Source organism: Maniola jurtina, chromosome Z (genome assembly GCF_905333055.1).
Source record: "Maniola jurtina chromosome Z, ilManJurt1.1, whole genome shotgun sequence".
Lineage (NCBI taxonomy): Eukaryota > Metazoa > Arthropoda > Insecta > Lepidoptera > Nymphalidae > Maniola > Maniola jurtina.
The window spans coordinates 4,414,045-4,431,492 of NC_060058.1; the positions used below are offsets into that span (position 1 = coordinate 4,414,045).

General features: G+C 37.1%; 1 protein-coding gene across 3 annotated transcripts; it reads left to right on the forward strand.

Annotated features, from left to right (window-relative positions):
- Positions 1-3,289: 3,289 nt before the first annotated feature.
- Positions 3,290-16,257, forward strand: LOC123880301. Of its 3 annotated transcripts, none has more exons than XM_045928340.1 (17): positions 3,290-3,451; positions 3,975-4,052; positions 4,737-4,854; positions 4,942-5,027; positions 6,617-6,792; positions 7,770-7,851; positions 8,250-8,376; positions 9,059-9,162; positions 9,832-9,933; positions 10,612-10,731; positions 11,226-11,305; positions 11,827-11,997; positions 12,473-12,539; positions 12,639-12,682; positions 13,502-13,686; positions 15,143-15,356; positions 15,858-16,257. In XM_045928340.1, exons 1-17 carry the CDS (start codon positions 3,424-3,426, stop codon positions 15,975-15,977), a joined length of 1,902 nt encoding a protein of 633 aa, XP_045784296.1. In that variant the 5' UTR covers positions 3,290-3,423; the 3' UTR covers positions 15,978-16,257. The 3 variants fall into 3 exon arrangements, with proteins under 3 accessions (XP_045784296.1, XP_045784297.1, XP_045784298.1); XM_045928341.1 differs by having other exon boundaries at positions 6,632-6,792; XM_045928342.1 differs by lacking the exons at positions 15,143-15,356; positions 15,858-16,257 and adding an exon at positions 14,156-14,272.
- Positions 16,258-17,448: the final 1,191 nt, after the last annotated feature.

A 17,448-nucleotide genomic window follows, 5' to 3' on the forward strand; every position in this document is an offset into this window, starting at 1 on the left:
AGACCCGTCACATGGTTCAGACCACAAGTCTAAACCATGTCATTGCCAGCGTCCAATATCCGGCTTTTTTTTTAAGTGGTGAGGTGAGGGTACCAGGGACCTCTGCGTGTTTTTTTAAGACCACATTTAATGTAATGGATGACCTTGAAGTGAATCTCCATATAAAAGAAGCTACCAGAACAGCCCCTATCTATTATCCAACAGACAATGAGTTCGCAGATCTATTGGAATATTATCAGGAAATGGCTACATAATGGCCAATATGGCACCTCAAAATATTTTATTAATCAAATAGTTAATGTATTTAATTAATAATTATAATCTTATATATAGGGCCGCCATAGGGTTTCACCATTATGTATCAGCATATATTATTCTTCCAGTGGTAGGGCATTATCGCGTGCCTTATCCAAAAGTTAATTATGTACTCAACGATTTTTATGCTATGTGAAATGTATCTATACTCAATGATATTACATCAAATGCAGTGTATTTCTTGGTGGGCCTCCAACGAAACGCGCGAAATAGCGGAGACTAATTTGATTTACTATATATCATAACATAAATAATTTTAAATTTTTCTGTGACACATTACGATGAATTATTATGCGATCAAAATAAAATATGCATGCTTTTTACATGAATACATGCTAATGTAAATATTAAATTATCATTGTTAATACTATACTAGAAATATTTAACAGAAATTTGGAAAACCATAAACATATATTAGTCCCTAGAACGTATCTACAAAATTTTATTGAGTTTTATTCGTTAGTATTCAAATGATAGCCAAAACTACGTTTGTTCGAAGCGCACGAAAAGACTCCTCTTAAATTTTCGTGCGGAATTCACTGCGTCATATATTTTATTTTAGTGATGTTTTAATAAAATATGGTGTGCATGCTTATTAACATTAAAACATGTTCATGTAAATATCAAATTAAAAAAAAAAAACAACATTTACACTGACCTCTTTTAATCAATTATAAAATTATCATGAACTATAAATTAGAAATCAATAAATTAATTAACTAAGAGCCAGCGATTGCCAGACCTTCGTTAATTTATAAAAGCTGCAACCCCCTGCCAATCTCCCTTAAAGGTAAATAAATTGTTAAAGTTTAAGGGTAGCTACGTCATTAACGTTCCGGCTACATGCTCCCTCTTGCCGGCGCAGTCAAACGGCTTAGCGGCTTTTGGAATTGGGCGGGATACCGTCTTGCCGTTCACACGCACGCACTTAACTGCGCAAACAGGCTTGTGAGGTAAGACTGAGCGTTTAGCCGGAGCTTTAGTGTCTGGCAATGCATGACGTGATTTCTAAAGGGGCGTCTAAACGGGCTATATTTTACGACAATTTGTGGTTGCAATTATTGGCCAACATTGCCCAGCCATCAAAAAAACATTTTAGTGCATTTTATGGCTGAGCAATCAATTGCAGGTAACATGTTGCAATATGGCTACGATAGTATGGCCTTTGATTCAGAACCCTTTAATGAGCCACACAATCCAGCAACAATGGCCGACGAAATGACGCTCATCGCAGCCGCTTACATTGTTTTGGCAGAAAAACGAATAAAAAGGACACGAATGTGGATTCGACCCTACCTAAGTAGGCGTGACACTTTGGATTCCGTAGACAAGGAATTAATGCTGGATAAATACTTATTTAAAAATTTTACAAGAATGTCTAAAGAGCGACTTCGAATTTCTTGTGAACAGAATTGGACCAAACATACAAAAGCAAGATACAAACATGAGGAATGCAACACCTGTGACTACAAGATTAGCAATAACTCTACGGTATTTAGCGACTGGAGATTCTTTCAAGAGTTTAATGTACCTTTTCAGAGTGTCCGCTTATTCAATTTCAACTATTGTCCTAACTAGTTGTATAGTGTTGTGTAGTGGGAGAAAGGGACGCGCATATACAGTAAAACAGAACAACAATATAGATGGCCCAGATATATTGCAGTATTTTCGATTGCGAGGCGATCGTTCGGCCACACGCCGGCTACACATAAAAACATTTTGACATACCAAAAAATATGTGGCTATAATGCCGGGCCATCCTTAAAATATTGCATAGTGTGGCTGGTATTGCTAGCAATGTTGCCGGCCACAGTATTGCAGCCACAAGTTGTCGTAAAATATATCCCGTTTAGACGCCCCATTATACTATTCCAAAGAAAATTTAAAAATTAGATTATACTTTGACGTAAGATTTTTTATACCTTTGTTATCTGTTATCTCTCAAAGCCACCATGATCCAATCTACATGTCGCTGATCGTTCCTCCCTGTGTTGAGGACAATACGCAGAGAAACTTTCAGCTTTTATAAAAAAACGATTTCGCTGGCTCTCTCTCTCTATAAGTGCTTTTTAAATAACAACTTTTTTAATTGTCACCGGTATTATATTGTTTGATTTTCATTTTCTTACTTTGTGTCAGTAACTAGATTTAGGTGTATTATATTAAATTAATAAATTTTAGATTAAAATTGTCTTTTATTTGAAAATAATAATATTCCCCCGCATGTGCAACGTCCTAAGGACATTGCAACAAAGTCATTCAGTGAGTGAGTCAAAGAAGTTAGTGAGTCAGTCAGAGAGTCAATCAATGAGTGTGTGTGTCAGTCAGTCAGTCAGTCTAAAAAGTTCGACGCGCGTAGACTTGCAGAATGGAAAGCACGTGAGTGGGCGGCATGGTCACTCATTCTTTTTTTCCTTACTCATCTTTACATGCACGCTCTTTCCCGCACGAAAGCTGATTCACGCGTGAAAGAGGATCCAGCATGTAGCGTAAATGCAGTTAATGTACAGGAAATCACCCAGAACTGCAGACACGCATTGATTTGATATATAATGTACCTAAAACACCTAAGTCATGAGTCATGGTCATGTTGCATTTTTAACCCCCAACCCAAAAAGAGGGGTGTTATAAGTTTGAAGTGTGTATCTGTCTGTGGCATCGTAGCTCCTAAACTAATGAACCGATTTTAATTTAGTTTTTTTTTTGTTTGAAAGGTGACTTGATCGAGAGTGTTCTTAGCTATAATCCAAGAAAATCGGTTCAGCCGTTTGAAAGTTATCAGCTCTTTTCTAGTTACTGTAACCTTCACTTGTCGAGGGTGTTATAAATTTTTACTAAACACTTGTTATTATAAAGTTTTTTTAAAGAATATAGAGCTGCCAGTTGTTATCTTCATGACAGTGTGTATAGATTTTGATCATATTTTGATCGATAGGTTCGCGATGTTGCCTTGTTCTTCATGGTAGGTGCTATTTTGTCAATTTTGACGTAATGATTTTATAAGCGATTTTAATATTCAACACCCTTTTTATATTTAACAATTTGCAGTTATTTTAGTTTGCAAAAATTCGTTTCTTAGCTGTGTAGCATGAAAATTTCAAGTTGATAATGGACGACGGTTTTAAGATAAATACCGGCGAGTACCTATTTGCCAAGTTCTAACCGATTTTAAACGGACGGGCTTTCAAGGCTATGGGGCAAGGGATGGGCTATTTGTTTATGAAAAATGTTATTTAATCATCGACCATAAAATTACTTTACCGTCTGGCTTTCGGATCCACGTTTCGTCTTACCTGAGAGCTTACCTGCACAAGTCAGTTGGCGCGTGTCAGTTAATTGCGTGCGTGTGGACGGCAAGACGGTATCCCGCGCAGTTCCATAAGCTGGTAAAGATTGGACTGCGCAGTTATCGGTCTTGCCTATGCAGTTTTAACTGCGCAAGCCAGAGTGAGCGTGTAGCCGGAGCGTAAGGTTGAATTTCATTTGCACATCAATAAACTACAAGGTCTAGGTATATTGCCGAGTCTGAGCCTTAGTGAAAGCCTTAGACATTTACTAAAAGTTTGTTTCAAAAAAGGTAGAGAGATTTACGGACGACTATAATACTTTAGTACCTGGTTTTTTAATACTAATACGGCTTTTTGTGATGTAATTTTCAGATAAACGTCACAGGAGTTCCAGCAGCCTCGCTGGATGCTTGGATAATGTTCGTTCTGAAAAAAAATTGGATATTAGGGGTGCGTCGTGATGATGAGCGAATTTTAGGATGTTCGGCGTTTCCACTAGTTCAACTGATTAGTTCAACCGTTGAACTAGTGAGACTTTTTTTCCACTAGTACAACACTTTAAAGGATTTAGATTTAGTTGAACTACTGGAAATAAATAGTTGAACTAAGGTAGGTACTTCGTAGTGTAGTGAATTCACGGAAGCTGATGAAATTAAATCAAAATTTAAATTTATTTATTAAGGGAACTCAATTTGGTGGCTGCATCTAACACTATACAACATATGTTTATTTATATCATTAAAGGATATGTCAGTATAATATATTATACAACTAGCTGATGCCCGCGACTTCGTTCCTGTGGATATAAGTTTTTAAAAATCCCGTGGGAACTTATTGATTTTACGGGATGAAAAGTAGCCTATTTGTTAATCCAGGGTATAATTTATCTCCATGCCACCTATTGAATAATGCAGGTTTTAGACGTGGTCGCTATTTTGAAAAATAAATAAAAGAGCGAGCCAAGCTCTAAACTAATATTATTCAAACCCCTTTAATTTTTGTTAGTGAAATCAATTTTAAAATCCAAAAAAAAAACACACTTATTTCATAATAATTATATTAGTTTTTACTCCTGGCGGTAGTCTCTACTGACTGCCAATTTTTTAACTTTTAACTGTTGTTTATAAAAATCAGGTTCAATACCGGAAGTTGATGACCAGTTTGCATTAGCTGAAGCTCGATGCGACGATTTAAGAGAAAAAATTGATTTAGTTAAAATGCTTAAGAGGAAAAAGAAATTAAAGAAACGCAGGTATTAAGCGATATATCTAAATTTTATATCAATTTTTATGATAAAATAGATCAATAATAAAATTCCAAAATTCAATTTTTTTCTCAGCATGACAACGATCGCAGAGCCAACTTTGATGTGCGGCACCACCGACAATTATCCACTTATATCTGTTAGCACTCAGCCTAAAAAAAGTAAGCTTTTCTAATAACACATACCTATCTGTATAGGTGCATGTCTACGTTTTTTAACCCCCGACCCAAAAAGAGGGGTGTTACAAGTTTGACGTGTGTATCTGTCTGTGGCATCGTAGCTCCTAAACGAATGAATCGATTTTAATTTAGTTTTTTTGTTTAAAAGGTGGCTTGATCGAGAGTGTTCTTAGCTATAATCCAAGAAAATCGGTTCAGCCGTTTGAAAGTTATCAGCTCTTTTCTAGTTACTGTAACCTTCACTTGACGGGGGTGTTATAAATTTTTGATTTACACTTGTAAATCAGTACAGTTGAAGTGCGTCAGACGCAACTAGTCTAAGGTCGAGATCTATAGACCGTACTTTGACTTTGTTCAGACTTAAATTTCATTTAACAAGTGTAAATTAAAAATTCTTGCTATATATTTAGAAGCTAGGCAAAGTTAAGAGATAATTGAAGCTTTGGTGTGAATAAACCCATAAAATTCCATAGTTTAAGCGTACCGTTGCACGATCTAACGGGAACCCACTTTACACCACCAGGCTATAACAAGCTTTCACGTGTTGTTCAACAAGTTACATTAGGTAATGCTTATTTGCATATTTCTTTTCATGCGAAATTTCTATGGATCAACTTTGAAAAATTTCACGTCCGCATTAAGCAAAACACGGAAGCTTTTGTTATAAGTTTGTCAGACTCACTCAATGTTTGTAAAACATTTGCCAGGCTTCCTTTACAACCGTACTTCATTCAAGGTTTCCTTTACAACCGTGTTTACTATTGGCTACGGTGTTTCTTAAACCTACTTTATACTCTTAGTATCATCGTTGATCGAGTAGAAACTTATTAACGTAGTCATAAGCACGACAACTTTAGTTGTTACCCTAGTTAACAAAAAAGATACTGCAGCTATTTATATATGCAAGAAATAATTCTGAGCGATTACTCAAGTATGCGTCATAGAAAACAGTAATGCTCGACCTTTTCCATGTACGGGACATCTTATAATAATATGTCTTGGGTCATCGCTCACCGAGTGCGTCGAGTGAAAGCGATTAGAGAGGAAGCGTTGCGAGTGGCGACGAGTAGAGCAACGTGAAAAACGACAGCGAGGAGAAGAACGACATGCCGAGTTGTGGCTAATGCACAGTCATATGGCCCAGAATCGGCTGGTTAGTCGGGCGCCGCACTAGGAGTTGCTAGAGTTTGCTCCTTTTTTAACCCCCGACCCAAAAAGAGGGGTGTTATAAGTTTGACGTGTGTATCTGGGTATCTGTCTGTGGTATCGTAGCTCCTAAACGAATGAACCGATTTTAATTTAGTTTTTTTGTTTGAAAGGTGGCTTGGTCGAGAGTGTTCTTAGCTATAATCGAATAAAATCAGTTCAGCCGTTTGAAAGTTATCAGCTCTTTTCTAGTTCTTTTTTTTAAATTTTGAGTTATTAAATGTGGAAGTAAATAAACCGAGTTTAAGTTGAAAAAAAAATCGAAGCGGTGCCTCGGTGGCCACTCCACTCCGTCTGTGAGCGTTGCACCAACTGCAGTCGATGAAAATATTTATATAATTACTGCTAGAAGAAAACGATGGTAGCGCTTTTGGTTACAGAGTTGACACAGCAAGCAGCGAGGTTAGGGCGTATCGAGTTGCCGCAAAACAGTAACCCCATGCGCGGTTACCTCGATCCAGATCTGGTTGAACAGCATCACATGTTAAACCGTGTTAATAACCACAAATATAACGCTCATAAATCCACGAGACAACCCAAGGCAAGTTTCTTGATCATCATCGTCACCAACCCGTCGCCGACTCACTACAAAACACGGATCTCCTCTCAGAATTAGAAAAGTTTAGTCATAGCTTCTACCACGCTGGCCGAGTGCGGATTGGCAGATTTCACAAACTTATGACAATATTATGGAGAACTTTCAGGCATGTAAGTTTCCTCACAATGTTTTTCTTCACTATTATTAACGCAAGTGATATATTTTAATTTACTTAAATGCACTTAACTCCGAAATTCAAATCCCGGACCCCCGACCAGGAATCCAACGACGCCTTAACCACTATAAGGTATCACCACTAGCTAACTACTTGACACTTGCATTGAAATATCAATCTACTTTTATGTAGTTTGTAGATAAATTCTTCTGAACAAATATGAAAAGCGTTAGAGAATAGCGAGAACAAAATTCAATTTCGTTCTTATTGGCGTTTGAGCTTTTTTTTGGTGTGGTCCGCGATCCTGCTTTGGTGTGCGATTTGTTTCTCTTATAGGACGTAGACAGTGTAAGCCACTTGGCGCCAAAATATTTTTGATATCTACAAATGGCGTAAGATCGAATTCCTCGCAACACTCAACACTTTAGAATCGTTCGGTTAGTTCTGAATTAAAAATAACGACCTCGAGGAACAAAATAATATAACTTTGACCCCAGAAATGGCTGTTATAATATATCTGCTTGTTATACCTTAAATTCCTAACCATCTATTAATATCAAACCATCGAAAAATTATCTCTAGATAGCCCTGACCACTCGGAGAGAATCCTTTTTTCAACCCGCCATCTGTTGCAATTTTTTTTATTTTCTTTAGTAGCTACTTTTAGCGGTAAAATTCTAACCTAAGTTAAAATTACGATTTTCTTCTCTCTACGTTTATATAATACCTAATGGCTATTAAAAAAATGTACCTAATGTAATTCGTAAGTCTTATAGTTTTTAAATGCTTGCTTATGTTTTATTAGATGAAAGTGAATCGAGCGAGTCCAGAAAACGGAACACTTGAACCACGATCGCATCTACGTAGAACGTGTGCTGATGGCGATAGTAAGTAAATGTGACATTTTGATTAGCCTATGACTATTTCTTTGGGAGGCAGCGGTGTGTGGGCCACTACATTTTCTAAATTGACTGCATTAGTCCACGGCTATAGGTACTCTATCCGCGGAAAGAAGTTAGAATAGCGCTCTCTCAGTTACGTTACATACAAATGATAAAGACAAAGATCTTTATCAACCAACCAATCACAAATATGTTATGTTTTCAAAAAAAGCAGTTTCGTTTGTGATTGGTTGGTGCTTCAAAATGGTTTTGTGGTTTATTATAAGTTAATCATGTAAGCTACTTACATCAGTAAAATTTACAGGTAGATACCTAGGCCAATCAGTCTTGAATAGGTAAGTTAAACATACCATTTTATACATAATTTATTTTTCAATGTGTAGCAATGTGTGGTAAAGGTGTTCAAATAAGCATGAAGAATATGCCTCAAGAGGTTGCATGCGGTGATGACGAGCTGTCTGGCCACACGGAGGAAGACGTATTCATGTGTGCCAATGATATATGTGCAAGGTTAGTGTTGATTTTTCCAACCGACTTCAAAAAAGAAGGTTTTGTTTAAACGCGCAGGTATGTATCTCATGCAAAGTGAACTAGAGTAAGGGAGCTCTCAGTTTGATCCTGAATTGGCATCCTTGGGCATGAATTTTACTTCTACTCCATGCCGCGTTGTCGCGTTGCGTATTTTTGACTCTCCACCGCAGTATACGTAGTACAGCTCTATGGCCACGATTGAAACGCCATAGTAGATTTTTTAGGCTCATTCATTCCTCGGAATTACAGTGCGGATTCAATATCCGAAAATACACAGCATTCAGTAACCGCCCACTGTCTCAACTTTTACTATTTAATATTATAAATGCGAAAGGTCGTTTGCTAGATTTTCACCGCCTTCAAATTAAGCGATGTACAGAGTTAGCTCACATCCCAGGGAACGGACACAGGCTACTTGATATTGCGGAAAATCAAAGATTTTCACGGGATACTTAAAAGCCAATCCGTTTAGGTACAGAGGTAGCTTGCATACTGAAAATTGCCATAGGCAAGTATTTATATTTCCCGGAAAAGCAAAGAGTTACCACGGGATTTTAAAAAACATAATTCCACGCAGACGAAGTCGCAGTCATTATCTAGTAATTCATATTACATGGGATGTTTAATATACCTGCATATATGAAGTATATGACTATTTTAGGCCAAAACTCAACTCCAGGGGGCACGTTGAATCGCGCGACCAAAGTAAGCAAAGCTCAGGAAATCGACGCAGACACGTTCCAAAAGAACCTTTTACAGAAACAGGTATTGTTCATTTTAAGCTCGTCATTGAACTTCAATAAATAACCATTTATTGCAGTTATAATAATTATACATATACATTTTAAACAATTTTAGTGTTTTCCCATGAAAGGCATAGGTAATCATATTTAATATTACAAAAATACTTGCACATTAATAAATAATATTGGTTTAAGGAAATAAATATACTATCTTATTCGTCGTCTGTCTGTCCGTCAGTCCATCTATCTGGCTCTGTCTAATAAAAAAAAACCTAAGTCCACGGAATAAAGTCGTGGGTATTATCTAGTCCATTTTATAAACGCGATAGTGTGTCTGTCTGTCGGCTAGCTAAGAGGCATATCAGTTTAACCGGTTTTGATGGAATTTGGTACAGATATAGCTTGCAACCCAAAAAGGAAAATCAAAATGTTCCCATAGGATAGAATTTATGCGGAAGACGTCGCGAACATCATCTATTATTATATTTCTACATGAAACAGAAATTAAGGGATTGATAAACGAATCAACGTACAGGTAAAACGGCTCAATCTAGAAACTTAAGATTTTGAATATTTTTTTCTTTATAACGTTATAACGTATAACTTTTTATCTAAGAAAAGATTTCTAAGTGATGCCAACAAGATCTTTTTGGGATAGTAAGTATAACATTGTAACATCTGATTTCATTAGCTTCGCCTCTACGTTGGCCAGAGGATACTCAAGAACGATGGCGTGGGTCGCGTTCGCCATTAAATCGTCAACGTCAGAGCAATCAACAACATAGCCATATTGGTAAAAAAACAATAGATTAAGCTGCACTTTTTTTTTGCGAAGTACTGCCATCGTCTTCTTTGTCTTTTGAAACGGTTCTTAAATCTCTGCATCATAACTATGTATAACATAACATATACTCTATTGATGGTCAGAATTATTGTTAGATTATAAGATGATATTATAGAGGAAAACTAAAGGTGCCCACGCACTTGAACGGAACTGCAGCGGAACTGCGCGTCGCATCAGCGCCTCGCACGATATTCTCTCCAGCCGCGACGCGCGTACGTCACTGCCGCGCGGCGCGGCTGGAGAGAATATCGTGCGGGGCGCTGACGCGACGCGCAGTTCCGCTGCAGTTTAGTTCGAGTACGTGGGCACCTTAAAGCTACGAGGGTTCCGAACTCACCCAGGTCTTTTCTCGTCGACCTTCTCCGATCTATTTTAATTAAATAGCTGTGCTATCACTTTTTTGAATTGCTGCTCTGACCTAATGCTGGCCAATCAGCATGGAGTTAGATTCCCTTACGATTACTTACTATGACTGATTTTTTATACAAAAACTTCTTTATTCCTCAGCTAAACTCATTTTTTGACAATTTTAAAGTCCTTAGTAAAATTAAATGAAAATATGTATTCTCTTCTCAATATGTAAGTATTTAAGTATAAAATAATGTAATATAACTTCTTGTTATTTAGCTAACAATATAAATGAAGTGGAAAGCAGGCCAGTTGTGGAGTTATTCAATAAAAATCGCCCAACTTCCGCATCCTGGCCGCGTCAAGAAAATAATATCAGAGAAACGAAAAATCACAAAGGTAGTTTTTGTCATTCAATCACAGGTTAGCGCAAGCTTGTAATCTAACCTCCTAAGATTTTATTTATTTATTTATTATTTATTTATCAAAGGCTAGAGTTTCTAGGCGACATTTTTTTTTAATTTATAGACTATAGCGCTTGGCTGCAATCAAACCCACTCATCAAGCGTGCCTCATCTTTTTGAGGTTGCATCGTTGGAAGCTATGTTATTGGAACCCTTTCCTGTCTCTGAGGTTTTGTCGACAGGGTGGTAACTAGTGACAACCGAACCTTTACACCGGACCGGACCCTAAACCTACCGATAAATGAACCCGGGACCTTCCCAAGATAAGACAGTGTTAACCACTGCGCTGATGAGCTTGTTAATCAAGCTGTTTAGCTGGTACCTCCACATTTTCGAACAGCTAGCTTAGCACAGCAATTTGACGTATTTCGATTTGAGTCAACACGTGTCACGTGTTTCTGACTTAATAATTACTAATATGGCTTCTAGCTCGCTGCTCTGCGGCGTGCCAGGAAGATATGAATAATATGATTCCTTCGGAAGACGTAATGACCAAACCGAGAAAAAAGGTTCGTTAAGTTTACCCATAATATTAAAAAATAAGTGGAATTGTGTTAATCAGTCAAACACCTGTTTTTGTGAAATATCTTTGGGCGATTTTGAGAGGGTAAAAACTTCAAAGTCGGTCACCGAAAGCTCGAAATGCCGATAGATGTAAAAACCAAACTAACGTTAATTAATTAATTTTTTTATTTGGTACTGTATTTAATTTGAAACTGTCATTTCATAGTCTTAAATTTTCACTTCTATAGTATATTGGCATTTCTTTTTGGATCAACTTAATAATAAAATGTCAAGAATCAGCCACCACTTCAGTATAACCTAATTGTTAATTTTGTGCCACTTCTATGCAAATTTCTATATGTGAATTTTTTTTTGCAAACGAGCGTAAGAGTCTAAGATATACCAATAAATATAGTAAGAATTTATAACTACATATACACGGTTTGCCTGTCCAGGCATTTAATGAACTAGTAAGTAGGCTACTACAGAATTTTGAAATGTAAGTAACATTTCACAACCTATTCAGGTTCGACGTGTAAAGTACCAAAGTCGGCGGTACGAGTTGCCAACAGTTTCATCGCAAATGAAACAGGCGGGTATGCGCTACTACTATGGAGACACCAACCACACCAACATACCTTTCGTGGTCAGCAAGAGTACGGCGCCCTCACATAACGTTGGTGTGAACATTCAACAGGTAATGTTATTCCTTGGTGCCGTGTGGTGATGGCAGGTCAGAATCAGTTGTCACCCCTCCTTTTCCTGTGGGTGTCGTGCGAGGTGACTAAGGGAATATGACGCAGAACCTGCAGAACGTCCTTTGTGCTATTACTACCTACTGCAATCACCAACCCATCTGCTAAGCGTGGTGATATGGCAAACCTTCCTGTAAGGCCTTTAGTCCAGCTGTAGACTGTGATGATTATAGGCTATTGATGATTGATGAATGTTATTCCTAAAATTGACATTTTATTTTATTTTATTTATTAGGACTAACGAACAGTAGCACGCAGTGTCATTCTTTTAGTAATTTTTAGCTACCTAAAGCTAAGAGTGTTGAGAAGCTAGAAAAATATTAAAGAAAGGAAAGGTGGGCACATTTGTACATGCGCATAGCTGCTAGAACTTGTATTTTCATATCGTGTCTTAGCCTTATTTCATCTCTTCACCAGGTTTTAAATGGTTTGAAAATGCAACAGCCTCTATCGGGGATTCCGCTCACCATTGCGCATCACATGGGTAAGTATGAGTATCTACTAATGATTAATTAGTTTTAGCACTAAAGACTCTTAGAAAATTGAAGAATTATTCTCTTGTAATATGATTTCTTTCATATAGGTTTACGCCACATCCCTACGTATGGTGCAAGGAATTCTACAGAAGTAAGTTAAAGTTCAAATAAATATCTCATCTAGGGACTTCCACATGCCACGGTCTTGCACCGCCTGAATCCAGTGCCTCTCTACGACTCGTTCGATGACGTCTGTCTAACTAGTGGGGTGTCTTCAAACGCTGCGCTAATTATAGCAACTTACTACCCCAAAGTCTGTCGGGTTTTCGGACCCTGTGCCCAGTTCATTGCCATATGCATCCGAGACACGGTTACTAACTATGGGCCTCATAAGAAAGCCCAGAGTCACTCAGCGAGCAATGCAGAGAGCAATGCGTGGAGTTTCTCTAAAGACTTAAGTGATCAAATCAGAAATGAGGAGATTCGACGGAGAACCATAGGGCCTCAATGGGTTGGGAAGCTGAAGTGGCAATGGCCAGGGCGCGTTAAACGGTATACTTGTAACCAGTGACGGATTAACCCTTAATCAAATTAAGCAATTGCCTAGGGCATCACGTCTGAGGGGGCACCAGAAGAAGCACAAAAAAATCCGTCCTTAGGGCATCACGTCTCATACTCTCACGTCACCAAAAACCACACTAAAAAAAGTTTCTAGTCGGACCTTCAAGGCGCATTTCAATGAATAAATAAATTATTATGCTTTGGTTTTTATTGTTGTCGCACCTACTCCACTTCTAAAGTACGTTACATCTCATCATCTTATTTTACAAAAAACTAATGTTTTTAGGCGGTTAAGGTTTAAAGAGCGATTCTAGTTGACATACGGATAGGGGGGCCCACAGGCATGGATTGCTTAGGGCATCAAGTAGTCTTAATCCCTCACTGCTTGTAACTAAATGATTTCCTATAGCAACCGGTACTACACAAAAGCGAGATCAACGTGATCAAACTCGGCCACCGGATGGTTAGGCTGCCGTCCTTCAAGTGCATGTCCTACAACCGTCTTCTAGCCTTGTACCGCGAGGGGGAGGGAATCGTGCCGCGTTTCCTGAACGCTGTTAGCCGCCCTCATTACTTTTACACTTCCATGTATGAGTGAGTATGAATATCTTACGCGATTAACTATCTGAATACCTTATTTGGCATTCGCTCATAATCCCAAAATTATTCTGTATTAAATGTTGAAAAAGATCGATTAAAATGACTCCACTTTAACGCCTCCATCCACTGATGCGCTGATTATAAAGCTCAGCGTTGCGCGTTGCCCTAACTTACTACAAAAAATACCATAATTATCTATTTCATGAAATTTTGTACGCACACATACCCACAGTTATGCGATGTAAGGGAGAATAGTAATAATATAAATTACTAGATGATGCCCGCGACTTCATTCACATGGATTTAGGTTCTTTAATAACCGTAATAAATTAACAGACAGCGAGACAGACACACCGTCGCATTTATAATAATTCTGGATATATTATTATAGATTAACCCAATCGTTAGACTCATTTTAGGATTTAAAAACTTGTGAATAAATTACTATTTATTTTCGTTGCAGATAGCAACGCAACGCGTACCTTTTGCGGCAACAAATGTACCCACATTCAAAATGAAAAATAATTTAAAAAAAAATGTATTATTGTCAAACAAAAACATCAAACATGTAACTTTCTAGTATTATTCCAAAATAAAAAAGCATGAAATAACTATGCAATCTTTTTGCTTGTCCTTACCATCGCATAAGCTCTGTAATTGAATTCTATAGTATGCAAATCTTTTTGGAGTCCCGCTAACTGCGCAACTCCAAATTAAGGTCCAAACGCAATTGCGATAGAGAAAGATTTCTTACCCAAGTTGCCAAACAAGCTTGACGACAAGAACACAAAATACTACAATTGAAATGTTTGGAATTACCAAATCCAAATTTTTTGCATGGAATTTGGTATTAATATTAAGATTTTCTTTTAAGATCTGACCTAAATTTTAAGAGATCCTTATTACATTTTTAGTTTAAATTAATTTTCTCGTATAGTGTGTTTTATCGCCTTTATAATGGGGGGTGCTCTGAAGAGCTGTTTGGTCTCATTCCACCCTCCTTCTTCTACAACTGCACCGCACGCCACCGCAAGCAATTCCACCTCACCACCTTTGTGCCTGGTGCACATCGACCGCCCGTTGTGCCAGATCCTTTTTCCACGTACATCTAAACTGTGGAATCAACTCCCATCGGCGGTGTTCCCACTAGATTACAACATGGGGTTATTCAAGGGGCGGACCAACAAATTCCTGAAAGGCCGGCAACGCATCGGCGGCACCTCTGGTGCTGCAAATGTTCTTGAGCGGCGGTAATCACTTAACACCAGGTGACCTGCCTGCTCGTTTGCTCTCTATTTTTTATAAAAAAAAAATATAGCTTAGCCTATTTTTTAATTTTTCTGACAATCAGAGCGATTTCTTATGCGTACTATCCAAATTTCCTATTTTGCGTTTTTGGCGGTGTACTTCTAACAAACCCTACTTTCAATTACAATTGTATGTCAATTAGCCTGGCAACTAAACGCGAAGATTTCGATGCGGCCACGTCTAAGGGATGTGGTGGAAGCCAAGAGGCGAAGCAAAATCTCGCTGAATATGCAAACTTGTACCGGGAGTATGAACGCATTGAAAAAAGCCTTAATGACCACTACGACCCTGACCTGGAAATGCGAAAAAAGGAGTTAGCAAGGCAACTTACTGAGCGCGAAGATTACATACGAAAGGTTAGTTGACATTGTAAAAATGTCTGAAAAAAACATTGACACTTAAAAAAATAGGTAGAACAGAATAAGAGGCCGTAGCAGTAGAGACAGTAGAGATCCCTAGCCTTACCTAGTTTTAACCGCTGTCACCTTACCAAAGGATAATACAGGGCAGCATTTTTTTTAAGCAACTGTATTGCAGCAACGATATTGCAGTATAGATTCTATATTACATGGCGCATAAAATCAGTTCTCGCTCATGAGTATGATAGAAGATTTGTAGGTACATACGCACGAAAGTAGAAGAAGAAATTGCGGTTGTTTTGAGTCTTCACTTTAGGTGTATACATATCGGCGTGCAGGTCATAGAGGCACAAACGCGCTGTTTACCCTGATTCAAATAGTTCAATGCTCATATTTCATCATGACCGCCAGTAACTAGGGATCTAGGTAACTTATGCCTACCTTGGCTATAAACTTGTGAACGCCACTGGGTGTATTATATGTACCTTCGTATTGCAGGTTGTTCAAGAATATAAACCTGGTTCAGACACGGAGCCGACACTCCGCGCTTCTGCTTCCACGGCTGATGATGCATACCGACACTCTACTTTCAAACTCAATTCAAACGACCCCAAATAGCCCCATATTAATAATAATTATCTGGCGAAAAATCGAAATTTTGTGTTCCTTCAATAATTATATTTAAATAACACGATATTTTTCAAAGTATGTCATCTTTTTCAAGTATTTGAAAAATATTATTTTGAAAAAGTTTTTAACCCGACGATTAATTACCCTACTTGTTGAACACTAAGAACAGTTCGATAAACGATTTGGAAGATTTAAAATCGACAAGGGACTTAAGGGATAATGGATAGGATGTCCTATGAATATAATATATTATGACCTTTTCTATGAACATGATGTATCATTATTTCTTTAAATTAAAATTATTACTGTGACCATAATTCTTTCTAAGTCATTTGCGAATATCTAATCAAGACTATTTACTTCAACTAGGCTTAGCTTAGTAAGGAAACTTAGTCTGTTATGTCATATATTATTATATAATATGAGATTTGTAGAGCATGTAAATGGCACATTATTGAAAGAATGTCAAATTATTCATTAGCTATTCGAATGTAAAATCACTTTTGTAGGCTTTTTCGGCGTATAATATTATTCAGATATTTTACGAATATGGTTTATGTTCTATACATAAATTATTTGAATTAACGTCGAAGTTTCATTTTTATTTTAATAGTAGTCTTACAAATAATAAATGGCACATTATTTAATAAGGTAATTACAGTAATTATCTATATTTTTAAGCGTTAAGACATGATAATATACATTTAAACATGCATTTTCTGATAGACTCGTCCAGATCCTAGTTTATGGTCGATACTATAGGTATCAGATTTGACACCAAAATGAATTCTAAGAAAAACATAAAATTCTCAATAATTTTAATATTCCTAGCCGTAGATTGAATAAATTGTGTTCAATGGACTTGCTTTAACGAGAGATTCAGGCAAACGTCAGGGTCAAGACGTTGCGTTGTCATGAATCTTGATGTAAGTAAACAAGTGAAATAGCAATTTAGCTACTTGAAGGTTCCTAGAGATCTAGACGAGGCTAATAAGTTAGTCTTAGTTAAAATATTCCTTATACTAGACATTGAATCGACAATCGCCCGAAATTAATAGTCTATCTATCCGTAATCTGTCGATAAGGTACTTGATAACGTTGTTAATTTTAATAAAAACTATGTTTTTTCTTTTGACAAATAACTAAGTTGAGAAGTCAAGTATAAAACTTATGGACGGATTACAGATACATTAATTATTAATTTCCGTCGTTAGGCAACATTAATGGGAATTAATTTAACATCAAATAAACAAACATTGTATTTACACAAATATAGCAAATTTAACAATAACCAGGTAGTACCAATTTATCGATTTACATCTATATTCAAAAGAAGATTAGGTAGGTACAATTATTTTGTAAATAAAATTGATATTTACAAGAATTCACTGATATTATAAGAATCGCTCTTAAAATCAATTAAAAGTAATATGTTAAATATTATTTAGGTGATCAGTGA